This window comes from Diadema antillarum, unplaced genomic scaffold, assembly GCF_040938485.1.
Source record: "Diadema antillarum isolate AM-2024a unplaced genomic scaffold, OU_Dant_1.0 scf00000205, whole genome shotgun sequence".
Taxonomy (NCBI): domain Eukaryota; kingdom Metazoa; phylum Echinodermata; class Echinoidea; order Diadematoida; family Diadematidae; genus Diadema; species Diadema antillarum.
In genome coordinates, this window is record NW_027271094.1 from 780,780 (window position 1) to 798,786 (window position 18,007).

The 18,007-nt window shown below is 37.8% G+C and overlaps 1 protein-coding gene across 1 annotated transcript in view; it reads left to right on the forward strand.

The window, feature by feature from the left end:
• The first annotated feature begins 2,052 nt into the window (after positions 1 to 2,052).
• LOC139723993 (dual serine/threonine and tyrosine protein kinase-like) overlaps positions 2,053 to 18,007 on the forward strand; it is a 40,598-nt gene continuing 24,643 nt past the window's right edge. Inside the window, exons 1-2 of the mRNA XM_071635191.1 lie at positions 2,053 to 2,215; positions 8,779 to 9,987. Of these exons, the coding sequence (XP_071491292.1) occupies positions 2,053 to 2,215; positions 8,779 to 9,987 (1,372 nt within the window). The remainder of the gene's footprint in view (positions 2,216 to 8,778; positions 9,988 to 18,007) is intronic.

The following is an 18,007-nucleotide window of genomic DNA, read 5'->3' on the forward strand; positions in this document are numbered from 1 at the left end:
AAATGCTATGAAATCTCCAGATGAATTTTAGCCGGGTTTTTTTTTTTTTAATGGTTTGTTCCATTGTACAAATTACAAAATGTCTTTACACAGCTACCAAAAGCACATTACGTTTTTGTCGATGTTTTGTCATAACTTTTACATATAAAAATGCGATTTTGTTACCTAAAACATACGACATTATATAGATGATGACTGGCGGGGGAGAGAACATATACACCGAATGTTCCAACCGAAGGGTTTGAAATGCTACTGAGGGAAGTTATAAGTCCCGAGACGAAGTCGAGGGACTTGTAGCCTCCCGAAATAGCATTTCAAACCCTGAGGACGGAACGTTTGGTACATGTTCCCGACAACAAAAGTCATCATCTGTTATATTATATGGGTTAGTCAAATACGTCAAATACGTGAAATACGTGAAATACGTCAACGTCAACCACCAGCACAACGCACTCGATCGCTCGCGTCGCTCGATCGCGCAGAGCCAATTCACTGTGCGCGCGCGGTCCTAGGCCTTCTGTCATTTGTTACGTGAAAATGTTTCCCATGGGAGAACATAACGAATGTACCCCCATCACGTGACTGTGTTCATCCAATCACTAACCGGTATTTGACTAACCCATTTAATATTAAATGATATGGCTCTAATGAGCCTCATCGAGAGTAATTGCGATTGTTTTGACAATAATGATAATCATAATAAGGAATAATCATGATGATGATGTCAATGATAAAGATAAAAATAATCATAATGATGATGATGATGATGATAATAATAATAATAATAACGATATTAATGATAAAAATGGCAGAAACGTATTGTTCATGATCGATACTGTGGTACTATTTCCAGTTCAAGGCCCCATCTAGAGCCTGCTATTTGAATTTCCCAGTAACAGTTCTACTTCGATTTATATAAAATGACACAGAGAGGAGTAAAATGTGTGGAAGACCATGTTTTGCATTTGTATCCAGGGTACAATGTATATAATCCAGGATTACGTTTACTAGAAACTGTACTGCACACCATTAGCATATTTTTATTTATTTATTTATTTATTTATTTATTTATTTATCTATCTATCTATCTATCTTTTTATCTATTTATTTATTCATGTTTTGCAAGAAACGGATCATATGAAAATATATGCATGTTATTGATAGTTTAAAATCGAGTCGATCATAAGAAATGAGCTGCCCGCTATATGGTTCATTTCTGCTATGTGAAGAAAGAAAGTTTCGGTAAACTATGAAGATAATTCGAGCATGCTAAGAGACTAGGAGAAAAGACGAAGAGAGCTAAGAGAAAGGAAACGTATCGTTCACATAATAATTGTCATGGCATATGAATTTCCAATGTAAGAAGACGCCGATTCGATTAAATTGAAGGAAAATATTAACCTCTCAATATTTGAAAGGATCTTTGGTTGTATAAATAAAAAAAAAAAAGAAATCTTGTCGAAGTAGCTGCATTTAGGCCCCTATTAATTCTGTTATCATGAGTACGCGATTTTATATGCAAATTTTATTTTTTCCCCTTCCTTTGATCACCGGTCCTCATTTACATATCTTTTATTCGTTTAATGCAAAACACTTTGTAGGCATACCCTGTACAACAAAGAGAAAGTTGGGACCCACATTTTAAAAGATTTGCTTTCCAGTTCTGATTGTTGACCAGACATATAAAATGATAACGATAATAATAATAATAGTGGCTACTTGTATAGCGCACATGATAATCACGCGATAGGGTCCACTACATAATTATGCATATTTTATGGTTTTGTTACAATGTACTATATTTAGTACACACTGTACCTACATAAAATCAAGGAGGTGAGAAGAGTCCTTCCCACCTCCCTGACATAAACTAGACGTCCGCGTCGTGTTTTCGACGGTAGAGGGCAACATGCTATACGGCACTGCATTTTGGCACTGCATTTTGCGCATAGCATGAGCACAATATTGAGCACAACAATACAAGTGATTGGGATTGATCGATCAATAATGAAATGCGATCTTCATTATCGATATACCACTTCTGTTGTAAACATGTCTTCCAGGCGGGGAGGGAGTTCAAGTTCCAGGCCCCGGGGCCGGGATTTGGCCCACGAAGTGAAACATTTTGGAAGCCTCACCAAACACCTGAAGAAGATTATATTTGATTCAGACAATTGCTTGTCGGAACTTAAAACTTCAGGACATTTTGAAGAAGGTAAAACCCACAGCTCTCTGCTAATTGTGTGCGTGAATGAGGTCGCCTGTGTGATTCCATCCCGTTCTCGCGTTCATAGTGCGCAGGCTTCAATACAATCTGAGCAGCTAGGTCCTTTTGTGTGTAGCAGGCAGTAGCATTTAACATTAACAGCCCGGCCCTAGCTAAACTAATGTTACCCCCTTTTGATTATTCTCAAATGCCTGGTTGAACGACAAGAAATATAATTGGCAACATTATAATATTGCATAAACTGGAGCTGGCCGGCCGACAAGTTGGCAGTTTGTTCACAACTCATGAACTGTTTAGTAAGTTAGATTATAGAATCTGATTAAATAAGTAACAAGGTTAATAAATAGTATTCAGTGCATTGCCAATGGCATGCATTGCATTTGCCATTGATTGGGCTAACGTTAGAATGGAATGAAATGCCTGAAAACGTTAGATTCAATTATTGTTACATCTGGATGGATCTGGGAGTGACTGGATATCAACTGAGTCTGTGAATCTGAGAAGAATAAAAGATAGGGATATGTGTATGATTTTGACCTCATGCTGACGGAAGCTTTATCAGCTCTGCCAGCAGTCTGCCAGCACAGCAAGCGTGAGCTCAAGCATATCGATCGCACATTGTAAGCATAGCGATCGTCACTGACGTCAGCAGCTCACATGAAAATGTACAACCTTGGAATTGATGTACATTACCACCATTCGTACACTTACATGTGTACACCAATTTCTTGTTGGAGTCCTGTACCACCCCTACCAGTGCTCTAATGTAGTAAGAATCTAGATATAGCAGTGTAGAGTAAAAGTACTAAAACCCCCAATTTTCGGCCGGCCTCCAAAATCCGGACACTTGATATCACTTATCACAAGCCAGCAAATTCTACTGTCACAACACACGCATATCACATGGTTTCACATACAGGCACACTTGTTCACCACAGGGAACTGCCTGAGTCACCTCCAAAAATCCATCTAAAATCCCAAATTTTGCCGTCAAAAACGCAGAATCGCCGCAACTTTTCCAATACACACGTTGTACATGTGCAAATTAGGTCCCGTGCAAAGAATCAGGGTCGCCAAAAAAACGCTAAAGATTGAAAAATTACGCCGTTCTGTTGCGAGATTTTTCCCTTAACACAAGCTCAGAGTGTGATGGTATCCTCAAAAACAAAAGCAAAACAAAATCTCCGTATGAGCCGATGCAGTGAATAAATGTACGGGGCTGAATGCAAGTGCAGAGTCACCAAAATTCGGACACGAATGGGCGCCGCAACATCCCCGATGTAACCTTAAGCCAACAAGGTATGGCGCTTGCTCATTTTTCAGCGGCCGTGTATGCGTATTCACATTGCGCACGTGTCCGAATTTTGGTGAGGCTGTCCGAATTTTGGGGAATTGACAAGGTGAAAATATTTGGGGATTCTATGAAATTTTATGATGTATTTAACAAAATCAATATTGAGAAAAAGTAGGTTGATATATTTAACAGACAATTACTATAGATATAATTTTGTAGAGTATTATTTGAGTTGAACAAATATTGCAAAAAATCTTAAGTGTCTGAAAATTGGGGGTTTTACTCTATAAACTATAGAGACAAACTTCTTCTTTCATATGACATGATACCAAAATTGTGAGGATTTGATATTGACTTCAACTTTGGAAAGTGCAATAAACCACTGGCGAAATCCGGCTCAGAATTGCATGCCAAAATCGGTGCACCATGCTTACCGATAATTGTATTGTGTCGTATTGGAGTTGCATGATATATAAGATAGGGCATGCTTTGTCTGAAGGTAGGAATTCGAGACCCTACTTTTATTAGACTAGTTCTATCAGTTTACAAAGTAGTATCATATTATGTTTCTATCAGTTTCTCTAGACCCTATGGGCTGTCATTAGACATTGTGCTGACAGTCCAACTTTGGCAGTCAGTACTTACTGAAATTACATGTCCAGGCATAAATGATGCTGGTTGCACACAAAATAGCATCTGTTATCATTAGGTTTTAGATGTCTACCAGTTTGCTACTCATCATCATTCGTAGGAGTTGCGTATTTGCTTTTGCCTCGCATACATCGTGCATGCTGTACTGAAACTAGCCAGTCACTTTGTAAAACTGTCAGGGTATGGTGGCTTCTCTTTAAATATGCTCCTGAATGATGGAACAAAGTTCTGCAGAGCATGCTCTAAGCCATTTTGGCACTATGAGTTTGGTGTTTTTCATTCGTTACTTTCTCTCTTCTCTCATCCTCCCTTTCCCTCCCCCACTGGTACATTGATATTGTTTAATCATATTTTTCATACTACATGTTTAAGTACAAGTACAGTATCAAGCCTTGCACTCGGAACCGAGGATTCAAAGGGTGACTGCTGTGGGTTTGCCACAACAGGGGTTGACATCAGATGCCACTCCCATGTTCAAGTTCAGCTTTGTTTGATAAATATTGTGTCTAAAATCAGACAGACGTTTGATTGAAGTGTCAAAGAATTAAAGAAGACTGATTGTGATCAATAATACATGTATGAAAAATGAGTCTTTCATACTGGATACCAACACACACACAATTTTCCACTTTTTTGATAAACTGATAGTCATTGAAATCTAGTTTCTGATTGATGATTAAGCAGTATGTACTTACTGACCTACTGATTTTACTTCAAAATACACAGTTTGTGTTGTGTAGTAAAGCATAGAACAAAAATAAGACAATAACAGCAGCACCCCAAGTAATTTCTATCAGTGATTCTATGCAACATGCCCAGATTTTACAACATGTGAAACTTTGACATTCCATTTTTTTGTTTCCTGGTGAGGAAGTAAAGTTGTTACCACTCTGATTTTATGTCTTTCCTAGATTAGATTTTAAAATTAAGTAAACTTGAAAATTGGAGAGTCATTATCTTTCTTTAAACTACATGTACCTGCACAGCAGCCTGGATTATAACTCAGGGAACCCCATTCAACAGGCCTGCTTAAAATATCTGGATACATGATGTAGGGAAACCTCCAAATGTACAAATTTATGTATAGGAGTTGAAAGGACATGTATGCAATATATTGTTTACAGATGTATGTAGATATTTTAGTATTTTCACCATGGAGGTAAACATAATTATTGACATCTCATGAAATTTTGATTTCACTATGTACTGTATGAATGACTTGAAGAGAGCTTTCTTTTTTTTTTTTTTTTTTTTAGCTGAAACTTCCAGTAACTCTTCGCAAGAGACCATTGCCATTTTGTCTAATGATAATGAGTCTACATTGTCTCTAATGCTTTTAGCCACTGGAGGTAATTTTACATCCTGGAATACTTTATCAGATTTTATTTTGAGTTTTATTTCATTGTGATCCGAATTATGTGTAGTGACCGTGCAATGTACAATGCACTTTAAAGGGATCGTACAGTTTTGGTTGAGACCTAATTTCAGGTTTCTAACATTTTTTGGTGAGATAATGAGAAACCTCTTATGAAATATGAAAGAGCATGTGATTTTATGAGGAATTCTACGTTTATTTGATGAAAATTGGTTTTGAAATGGCAGAGATATTCAAAAAAGGGCAATTCTGATAAAGTGTGGGACCCACACTTTATTACGATTGCTTTGTTTTACTTTGTTTTTGGATGTTTCAGTCATTCCAAACCCGATTTTCATCAAATAAACTTTGAATTTCTCTTAAAATGGTATGCTCTGTACTATAATCATAAGTGTTTTGTTGGTATCTCACAAAAAGTTAAAAGCCCAATTCTCATCTCCACCAATACTGAACTATCCCTTTAAAGGTATAATGCAGGGATCAAATATACATGTGGCTGGTGACTTAATCCATGGATTTTAATCCATTCTAGGCTTATTTTCAATATTAGAATGATTACAAATTCTTTAGGGGATTTAAAATGGTTTGCATAGTATTCATCCTCTTGATAAATAATATTTGCGATAATTGCAAAAGTTCTGCATACCTACATGTATTTTCAGAGAGAAATCATGTGGCTACATGCAAAATAAGTCAGGAAAAATTAATAGAATACAGAAACAATGTGTTTGATCTTTGTATTGAGAGGAATATTAGGACACAAAATAAAGTCATTTAATCATCTTGTGTTGAAAAAAAATAAAGAAATGGGGAAGGGCACAAGAACTATTTACAGTATCACCAAAAGGATTTCTGATAGACTATAAGCCAGTGTGCAGTTCCACTTTGCGCATGAGCAGAAAAAAAGGTAATTTGTACCAACAGGCATTTTGGTTTTAAATTCACTGGAATTTTAAGCATCGTTAATGGGCCGTTAACGATCGCCCCGTCCCTATACAAGCATGCTTACCTGGAAACATTAAAGTGCACATTACTTGAATATGAGACCATTCTGAGGCAAATAATTTTCACACAACAACAGATATATATAATGTACTCTTAAATGAATCTCACGAGGATTGGAACAATAATAATAATAATAATAATGACATTTTTATAGCGCATATAACAAATGAATGTTCCCTATGCGCTTTACAATCTCATCACAAAACATACTGTAAGTAACAATTTACTTTCAATACACACACACATGTACCCAAAAAAAATAAATAAATCATCCCCCAGCATTCCCACTGATTCCCACTGATCAGTTACTAGCCATCCCCTGTAAATCAGGCTTCACTTAACCTTACAATGTATTCTCATAAGATGTTTTGCTCTAAGTGTATTGTAGGTACAAATTGTACGCAATAGAAATAATGTTTCCCAAGTACAATTATGGTAGTAGTAGAATTAATGTGCTATTTTGTATTTGTGTGCATAGGTTACAATGTATGTTGTAAGATCATGATTGCTTGTACATTATACAGTCAACACATATTGTTTGAAACTTGTTTACAGATTCAATATACAGCTGTACTTGAACTGGAGATTTAAAAGTACAACATTGGTCATGGTACAATATTTTATAGTTCTTCTTACAGTTAACACAGAGTGAAATAAGCTTTTCACATACTTGGAAAAAGAGGTTTTAAAAGGAAAATTATAGAAAATATGGTGTTTTTTTTTTTGGGGGGGTGAGAAATTGCACATTGTATTCACTAATTCAGTCTTCTCTTGTTTTCAGTCATTCAAAAAGTTAATTGGAGTGTTAATCCAATTTTATTGTTGTTTGTTTGTTTGTTTTTTGCTTTGCTGTGATTTGATATATTGACTTGTAAGTGATCCTCCCACCAGCAACTCGAGGTTAGCATACATTGTACATGTACGTACTGTAGTTCAAAAACTGCTGCAGTGTTATACATTTTGGTAGATTTTTAGACCAAGTGTGTAAAGCAGGGTATGAGTTAGATTGAAGCTCGCTATGGAGTTTTGCTTGTGATATTGTTATTACACTGTATGTGGAAAACTAAAAGTATGAGGCATTTGTAGTTGGAAAGACTTTAGAACATGTATGTGCTTTTGCAGTTGTTATTTTTCAGACTTTGGATCTTGAGTGTAGACTAGTGGTAGAGGAAATTACAGTACAAACGAAATAATAAGAATAATAATAAGAAGAACTGCTGAGGATGATTACGAGAATGAATGTACACGTAGTGAAGCATGCCATAGCCATGAACACTGACAGTGTTTGTGATAGATGAAGCACTGATGTACAATGTAGTCAGTATTTGTACTGCGCACAGGATGTACCTGCAATGCAGGGTTTTCTTCTTCATGTCAGACACTTAGTCATCATGAAAATTGGATCACTTTAAGCTCAGTATAATCTGATTCGTGCTATGATTCAGGGCAAGGGCAGTTAACATGAGAGAAGATGTGTGAGCGACATGTTGCCCTGAATGTAATCTCGTAGCAAGCTGCATGATATTTGATTCCATGATTCATTCTGTAGAAAGTATTGCATTCCCCAAATATACAATGTTTGGGCACACATACTTCATGTCTAGAGCTATAACTGAGATTAATTGACTGCTGTAAAACTTTGTACTTTGTGTTCATGCATGAACGTTTGTTGCATTTCCTGGGATTGGTTTTCATTTCTTATGCCTTGAAGATTAATCCTTTCTTTTCCTCTTGCTTGCTCTCTTGCTCTCCCTGCCGTGCTTTGAACTCATAAAATTTGTAATCAATGTTCTATATGAGCTCAGGCAGATTCTTTCTTATACCATGCATTTACGACCAATAATTGTAAACGCTTTAAGCCTATTTTCTACAAGTAAAATGTGTATTTAAAAACTGTAAAGTTACTTTGCATACAGTTAATATGAGATCTGAGATTAATTGAAATTAATTTCTTTTGAGAATTAATAGCAATTGATCACATAAAAATGAAAAGAAAAAGTCAGAATCAGAAAAGCATTTAATATACAAATGTAATGTTCCAGTTATAATTCAATGCCTTATCAAGAGTAAAAAATCTCAATTTATACATATATATAGATTAATTAGGGAGAATTGCTCTTTACTGATTAATAACATTCTCTGACAAATCAGCGTCTGGTGTCTCCATCTGAGCAAACATGTCTTGTTTTTCATGTTTTCCATTTTTTCTATGTGTCTTTACTGCAGATGTCATATCAACTCTTGTGTTACCACCAGAAGCAGATGATCTGGTTGGCAAAGTTGTGAAAAACCCACCAGCCCTCATCATCTTCGGTCAGACTTACACCAGTAAGGCCACATTTGTGAATAGAGTATTCCGAGAAGATTTGTTCCAGATAGTGGACGAGTCAGACAACAGCAAAATCTGGCGGGCAGTGCACCTAAAGTATGGCTCACAAAGGACCACCAGACTGACGCTGACCAACAGCTTTGAACTGCTCAATGGTGAACCGAGCTCACCAGTGATGCGAAACTCTTGGACAGGCATCCCTCCCCATGAGATCCAAATTAGAAAAGAGGACATCAAGGATTCATGTCTGCTCAGTGCTACCACCGAAGCCACTCTTAATCACCCCCTTCTCCAATCCAAACTCCAGATTGTTGTCACACCACATAACTGTCCAGGAGTCACGGTGCCACAGGCGTACAGTCTATGCACACACAACCTTCTTCCTGTGATAGTCTACTGTTTTGACCGTGACCAGCTCTCTGAGGAAGATGTTCAAGGTTTGCATGAACTCCAGGATGTCTCAAAAGGAATTCCTATCTTGTTTGTGGACTGCAGAGATCAGAGTGAACCGCCTGTTCAACGACCACACATCCCTGAAGATGATGGCGAGGATGAGTTTGATGAGGACTCAGCATATGATACTGATGAGCGGGTGGAAGAGAAACGAGAGCGGGAACACGATCATGGATTCTTTGGCAGGTTTCGTCGGAGGAATAGAACACGGCCAGATGACAATGGCCCCAGTGTGATAGCTCAGTTGCGTGCTGCAGGATTTGTCAATCCCACTGAGGAAAATGGGAGAATACGAAGCAAAGTGGATGAATTCACAATCAAGAACCAGGTAGAGGACCTCCAAAATTCAGTAGCTATTGTGCAATTTATTCGCCGCTCCCTGCAGTATTTTCTGATACGGTGCTGCACTGCCATGCATGACCTTCATCTGCACTGTATGAATTTGTTCATCACAACGGCATTCGATATGCAGCGGGATATAATGGTGACTCCACGACGCATTGAATATGCCAGGCAGAGAGAAACTGAGCTCTTTGATTCCCTGAAGGATCTGACAAATCAGAAACAGGAGCAACTTCGACATTTGATTCAAAAGACTGTCGCTGATATGACAGAGAATTTGCTTGAACAGGCAGGAAATTATCAATTCACAGGTAAATTTCATTTTACTTTATCTAGATACAATGTATTGTAACTGACCACATGTGCTATTAAACTATGCCAAATATGCATGCTAACTGACATCTGGGGTTATCATGTCACAGATTCCAAAAGCATTCAAGGAATTTCATATTTGTAGCATTTTCCTGTTAAAATTAATGTGGTAAATATCTTTTCTCATTGGGTATCTGCCCAATTTTGTCTAAGACACTAGTACTCTACTGCTTCTTTTCACTGTACGTTGTACCGCATTCTCAAATATATTGAAGGAAAGAAAAAGAAAGCAGATATTTTCTATCGTACAGGAATGACTGATTTTGAACAACAATTTCTCAGTAAAATGTTCCAATCCCTTGATGTTTATCAACTCTTAGCATGCTTCATGAAAACATAATTCGTTGTCTGAGAATGATAAGGGCGTTTAGTTGCCACTAAAGCAATAGTTTTCAAGTCACCTTAACGCCCTTCTCATTCTCAGCCCAAGAATTGTAGTGCAAAGTGTATACTTTGAGATGCATGCACTCAGCCTGCTATTGTAATTCAACTGCCCCCCCCCCCCCCCCATGCTGTAGCCATGATGTTGAAGGTCATTTTCACCTCACCATCATGTGAATGAGAAGCCACCAGAGCACAGACTTAAGCCATACTTTTGTTTAGGCTTGACTTTAAGTAGGATCACCTCCACCAAAGAACTGGCCTGTATTGTTTAATGTTTTTGTTCTCAATGTTCACCAAGATAGTAGGCAAGCATGTACTCTTTGTGATGAAGTCTGGGCGAGACTCTTTGTATTGAATGCTTTCATAGATTTCACCACAGAATTCTGGAGTCTTTGTATTGTGACTTCAAAGGGATGTGAAGTCAGGTCTGGTAGCTGACAATGCATGAGAGCTGGTGTTCCTAGCCATTTGTGATCTTCTTATCATTTTTAAGCAGTCATTTTATTACTTAGCCTAATTGACATTCTTATCAAGGAAATCAATTAATCATCCCCAACTCTACCTCGGCATCAAGAGCCTTTCTCTTGTCATGTATACATTGTTCTCAGGTCAGGTCAACTTGCATCAAAATCTATCCCTTGTTTGCTTGAAATACGCTTTGTCATCTGCAGTGCATGGTCTTGATGTGTTTTGTATTAAACAGGTATGCTCCTAAATTGAAGCATAGGTTGTTCATAATCTTCAGTTTACATAGCACTCCAATTGTTCCTGTCCGTAGTATAACGGTTGGGCTGATGGTATTTGCTGTGTTTGATGCACCAATGGTAGCATGCATTATAGCTTGTCCCCAACCCAAGCGGGAAGCTGACTGACCAGGTGCTGACCAGGTGCTGACTAGGTACTCATAATGATATGCTGGACCAGTGACCTGGTGTGGTCAGACCAAAACTACATGTAGATGATACCCCGATAAATCATTACATTTTAAAAAAATTTCTTAACACAAATTCAGACAAAAATGGAATTTTACCTGCAATTCTACAGGAACTTTGATTCCCTCTTCACAATATTTTGAAGATATTCTAAGTTGCCTTGTTGAACTCTCAATGTAGCATTCGCTTTTAGGCAGTTGAGACAACATCTTTAGGCCCAATGTGACCATTTACTTGACGTACACACGTAAAGTATGAGCACAGTAAGGACACGTACAAGTACAGTGTGTAAATGGGCAATGGTATTAGTCCACGTACACTGTTTAGTTTGATGTTCATGGAATAATGACATATTGAGATCAGCTTTTAATCAGAAATACTGTTGTATTTCCAGTGTAGGAATACCGGTACCTCCCTTATTGTGCAACGTACTATGCAATGATGAAGGGTTTTTTTTCTTCTTATTCTTCCTTTTCTTCTTCAACTGATACTGTAAAAGGGGCAATTTTGCCCATTTTGTGCAACCAAGAATAAAAGCAGCGTGGTTACTTTATATTTTTGCATGCCATACAAATGTTCTGGTAATCAATATCCTGAAATGTAGAAATAAAAACGCACAAAATTTAGCGTACAGTGTGTACCCGGTCCAGCAGGAAAATTATGTGAAAATATCCACTTTTACAGTATGATGGAATTTGTGTTGTAAACAACTTTAAGCAATGTCTTTGATGTCTCGAGTTTTGGGGCACTTGTGTTCTGCGAAAATGTGACACTACTGCATTTAGCACTAAGATGGTAAGGAATGTTATTCAAGCCCTGTCACAGTCTTATGAATAGCAAAAAATATGCACAATAGATTCATTCATGAATGACTAGCAGCTTTCCAATTATAGGCAAAATCTTCTTGGCTGTGTGTCGGTTTCCTCAAACTTTCACTGACACGCTGCAAAGTAATGTAGGTTCCGCTGCATTCCTTTGCTATAAAATGTGTCCTGGAAAGAGTTATTCTGGGTATGCCACAAACTACTAGGTAGTCTATGCCTTTGTGCTACCAAGATGTTAAACTGGATCTTGAAATTCTGTCTAGATATACACTGTAAATCTCACCCGAAGAACAGTGCTCACCGCTTAATTGGGAGGGTTCGGGAGACAAATTTTTCTCCCATTAAGCGGGGCTCCTGCTTCAGCCAGATTTGTCCTGATAAAGCAGTTCATGCTTCTGATTTTAAAAGCGGTGGAAATAACACATCAAAAATTTTGTTGCATCAAGTTTTGTTGCACTAAAGCGGGTTCCTGTTACAGCGGTTCCCGTTTAACTGGTGAGCACTGTACTGTGTTCATAAGTTGTCGAAAAATGTTGACTATACAGATATATGCAATCAAATCCTCATTTTGAAATTCAGTGGGGATATGGTAAACAGCCCAGGTAACTTCTTTTTTTTTCCAGCTTATAAATCTTAGTTGCTATCATCAAATAAACCCTGTACATTTTCTGTTGCTAATGTTACAATGTACCTTGCCCTGCTAACAATTCCTTCCAGTTCAAATTTATGTACAGTATTTCCCTGGGTCATTAAAGTAGAAAGCATTTCACTTGTAGTTTGCGTTAGAATCTTCAATATTAAAGGACAAGTTCACCTTTGGCGTGCAGTGGATTTAGAGAATGCAGCAATATAATTCGGTGGATTCCATATACGGTGCGCCACCTATCGGTTGTAGCGGACAGGCCGATTTTCAACTTTGGGGTCGACATCGCGCTATGCAGCTAGAGCACTGAACTCAAACACTACGTAGTGTTTGAGTTCAGTGAGCTAGAGCTATGCTGCAGCGCAGCAGACAGTAGCTGCATGCGCAATGCACTGTTTACTGTACAATGAATGTACTGGCCTAGCGCCTGGAGATCGGTATACGCGGTAACTAGAGGTAGGTCCCTACGCGTTCAACGGTCGCCACAAAGCAAAAAATGGCAAACCCCCCCAAACCCAAGGCCCAAGGCGAAAATGGCAGACCCCCAAGACCTAGCTGTCTTCCGGCGAATGCGAGTCGACGAACTGAAGAAATACCTGAATGACCGTGGCATAGCTCCCATGCAGTCAGGAGAGGCGGGCCAACAAGCCAGACTAGAAGGCCAAGAAGCACAAGTAGGCTTTGGCAGCCCTGGTTGAGTCTGTTTAGAACAGCAGGTAAGTAACAATTTGGCATGTGAGATGCCTTTTTTTCCAACCAGCTTTGGTGTCTTTTGCCAAAGAAATAAGTCAAAAGCAAAGCCTGCATTTTGGAGTGTACATACGTTGCGTCGAACATGCAACACGGAAAAGCCAGTTTGCTGCTAATACCATACCGTATCGATCTATCTCTCGATCTCGCAATTGATATCCGGCCGGCCCAGCCCGGGCGCCCGCCCGCACGGCGCGGCCGGCTGAGCTGAGCTGCGCTGCTGCATGTGCATAATATGCGAGTAATTTTGATGTCAACTTTTTCCCATAAGGCATTGCGGATTTTGGCCTGTCCGCTACAACCAATAGGCGGCGCACCGTATATGGAATTCACCGAATTAGTAGAACACACCTGTGAGAGTTTGATCAAAATAGGACAATCCGTTCAAACGTTATTAATTTTTGAAGTTTCTACTCAGTTACAGCTGGATGAGAAGACTATTAGAGCTTGTATACTGTCATTTGTGTAGAACGATATAAAGAAAATAAAGAAATTCAACATTATTTTCATTTTTCTTGCATAATAAAAGAACACTTGACTTGCCTCTTTTAGAAGGCAGGGGGAGTAATATTACCCGTAATATGTGTGAGCGACAAGTCAAGGAAATGCGCGCCTTTTTAAAAAAGTAAAATTGTGTGAAATTCTCTTTATATTATTTTCCTTGTGATCTTTCTAAGCATGTGACATCATACACTGTAGTAGCAGGGAGCTGCTTCCCACCTCCCTTGGTAGTAGTATTCTTATCAAATCCAGCAGTGACTTTGCAGATACTTGAAAATTCATAACGTTTGAACGAATTGTCCAATTTCCACCAAACTTTCACTGATATGTTCTACTGATATTGCTGCATTTACTCATGATATTGCTGCATTTACTCAATCCACACATGTATGTACAAGTATATGAAAATGGACTTTTCCTTTAAAATGAAAGCTGAAATACTGTGTATAATATTGCTAATTGAGATAGATCTGTAGCCATACTCATTATTCACCTTTGGACAGCAAAATTACAGTGAGTGAGAAAAAGATGATTTTGTTCAGATTTTTACTCCATAAGGCTGTTTTAAATGCCTGTCTAAAAATTGACAAATGGTAGATTCCAAACTGGTTTACACTTTTATGTGGTGTTCTGTGTGCCCATACATTTACTGTACATAAATGTACAACTGTATCTTACCCATTTATACTTTAACATACATGTACAGTTTTAGAGTGGGAAGGCTGGTCCTTTAAATCAGGAATACTACTCATTACAAGAAATGATGCGGTAGATACAGTCCATATAGTAAATCAAACTCATCAGAGCCCGAGATTGGGGTAATCTGTGTTCAACTGCAAGTGAAAGCAAACTTAAAGCTACTACGCGATTGTACATTGGGACTAATGGGAGCAGTGATTCTTTTTTTTTTTTCCTTCAAATAATCACGTTTGACACATACATTGTATATAAGTTGTATTGCAAAACACCCTAGATGGTACAAAAAATTTTCAGTAAAGCTGCAAATATTCACTAATTTTCTCAATAAACCATCACGACAGTTTATTCTAGGATAGAAACTTTCTGTTTATTAAACTATTACATTTTGCATATTTAACAATTCTTCACATTGATTATAATGAATAAAATGATTATTTTTATTCTAACCTCACATTTTAGAACTATTTTGAAACACTAAAAAGTTGTTTTTTCTTTTCATCTGCAAATGTTAGCAAGGGTTTGCTTTGACCACATTGTCATTGCACTCTTTTTTTTTTTCATACCTTTGGGTACAGTGTAAGTGACTTGGCCTGCTCTGTAATTGAATTAAACAGTATGTACATGCAGTGTATGTTTACTCTCTACATACAGTGTACACAGACCAGCCTTCATGTTTGGGGCCTTGTCGTCAAAATAGTGTGTCAAGCATGTGTGGGCGGATTACATCACTTCCATGTGTGCATGTGATCATTTTTAGCTTCGCATGTTTCTTTCAAACAGGTTTTTTCGATGTGGTAGAGATTTCTTCAATAATTCATGTCAAAGTGACCAGAGAGATGAAATACAAATTTCAGAAGCATACAATGTAAATATTACAACTCGTATACAGCTGCATGTTCTTCAGTCTGTGAAATACTTTTCAAACCTCTTCACAACTTTCAGCACAACAGCAATGTAATTTCAGCAGTTTTGTCGACACAGTTTGTTGCCAATCATGGAAAGACAACATGTACATTCGAATATAAGATCTGAGTAACAGCTTGATTTTTTTGAGATCATCAACTTGATAAATCATTAGCTGCCCTATGAATTGCTTTCAGAAAATTTGCTGCTAACAATGTGCATCATGAGGTTTCAACAAAAAGCAGCATGCGCTTGCATAGGGTACATGTACAAGTACATGTACTTGGCTTTCCAAGGAGTGTGTATGATACAAATAGGCCTGATAGAGGTACCTTTGAACCTTCTTCACTTAATCCACTTGAAGGAGACACATGTCCGTACTATACACCCAGGCTCTTCAAAGTGAGAATTTGATCACCTGGTGGCTGGTCGTTTGTAGCAGAATGAATATTCTGAAACAAAAGGTGTGCTCTGGTGCCTGAGTGTATTACATGTAGCTGCAAGGTCTGATGAATCATCTCTTCCCATGAGGGTAGTGAAGAGTTTGCCTGGGCTTTTGCGTGCAGCAGTGCTGTCCTTTTATTGGTGCAGGAGGGGGGAAATCAGAACATTTGCCCAGTTCCTGCGCAGGCCAAGAGTCGAACAATTAACAGTATGCATGATCCAAAGAGATATTGGCGTGTAGGAGCTACACACTAGTTTGTATTAGCACTGGTCTGACAGAGTTTGAAATAATCTGTTTTATTATCCAATATTTTGTAGAGATCATCTCATCTAATTTTGATTAGTCTACTTAGTTTGGGAATGAGATGCTGAACGATTGCATAAAGTTTTAACCCGTTGAAGACAAGACTTGAGAATACTCGGACAGGTGTCTGTGGGAAATGCATGCTACAATTTTGTATAACAAAATCAGTCCATCCTTGAACGGGTTAAGCACACTTTGAGAATGGAAACATTTGTTAAAAAGGAGACCAATTGTTAATGATAGATTATTAGTGTAGATCTCAAAAAGTTTGTCTTTTAAAGATATGAGATTTAAAATTTGTCAGTATTCATAGATAGTGACTTGTTAAAGCCCTCATAAATGTCAACAGATCAGTCACCTCCCACTCAAAATTGCACTTTACTAAAAGCAGGCCTTTCTATTATTTGCAAAAACTTGTCACTGCCTTGTATTGACCTCTTGCTCAAAAGCTTTTTCTAACTAATATTGTTGCAGTCAATGTTCACTAGTTATCAAGGCTGCTACTATTTTTTTTTTCTTTTTGAAGGTTTTTTAAATTACTGCTAACATGAACTGACTTTGAATTGTTTGCTACATAATGTACGGCACTGTAAAAGTGGATATTTTTGCGCAACTAATTTTTCGCACTCGGCGGGGTAAAAAGAGTTTCGCATTTTTTTAATTCCGCGGAATCAAGACATCAACTACTGGAACATATGGCAAGCAAAAATATTTTCGTGCTTTTATCTTCGCGCTAGTTTCAGGTTGCGCGAAATGCGCAAAAATTTCAACACCGCAAAAATTTCCACTTTTACAGTATGTGTATACATGCAGAATGAAGGATACTCTTGTCGATTCTTCCTGTATACCAAGGTATATGTGATGCTACATTGGACATACTGTGTAGATTCTGCAGGCTTTTGGGGCATGTATGTTAAGTCATACCTTGCCCTTGTGATATTCAACATAATTTACCAAACCTTGAACCTTGCTTTTATTTCACATTACACAAATTACTCTTGGTTTCCACCCTACGTTTTAGCAATAGATGTTTAAATTATGGGGTTGGATTAGGATCTTACAGAGTATAGAGGATTAGAAGGATTTATCACATGCACTGTACGTGATGATAGCACACATAAAAAAAAGAAAGAAGAAAATAGCTCAAACAGTGATTATTTGGCAATGCATGCTGCTGGTTACCGAAAATAGTGCTTCTTTGATGTCCATAGTAACATTTCGTTGCAACTGATTTTTTTTTTTTTTTTTAAATCAACAATACTTCCTTTCAGTGTAGTAGTAATGAAGTGTGGTTTCGTAGTATCTGATACTAATGCTACAATGCAAACCACTTTCAAGTACTGCCAGAGCTAGCATCATGATAAAGGAACAAGTATCCAAAGTTTTGTAGTGTCTGTATTGTTTTCCTCTTCTTTTTAATTATTGATTCTTCAAAAAGTCAATTACACAGTTTTGCTGAAGTAAAACCCATGTTGCTTTCAAAATACTGTGAGCTACTTGTGGTGGACTTGCTAAATTGGAAGTCTAGGTCAAAGAGCTGTGAGGTCCATACATGAAAATGTGATATGTCTTTAT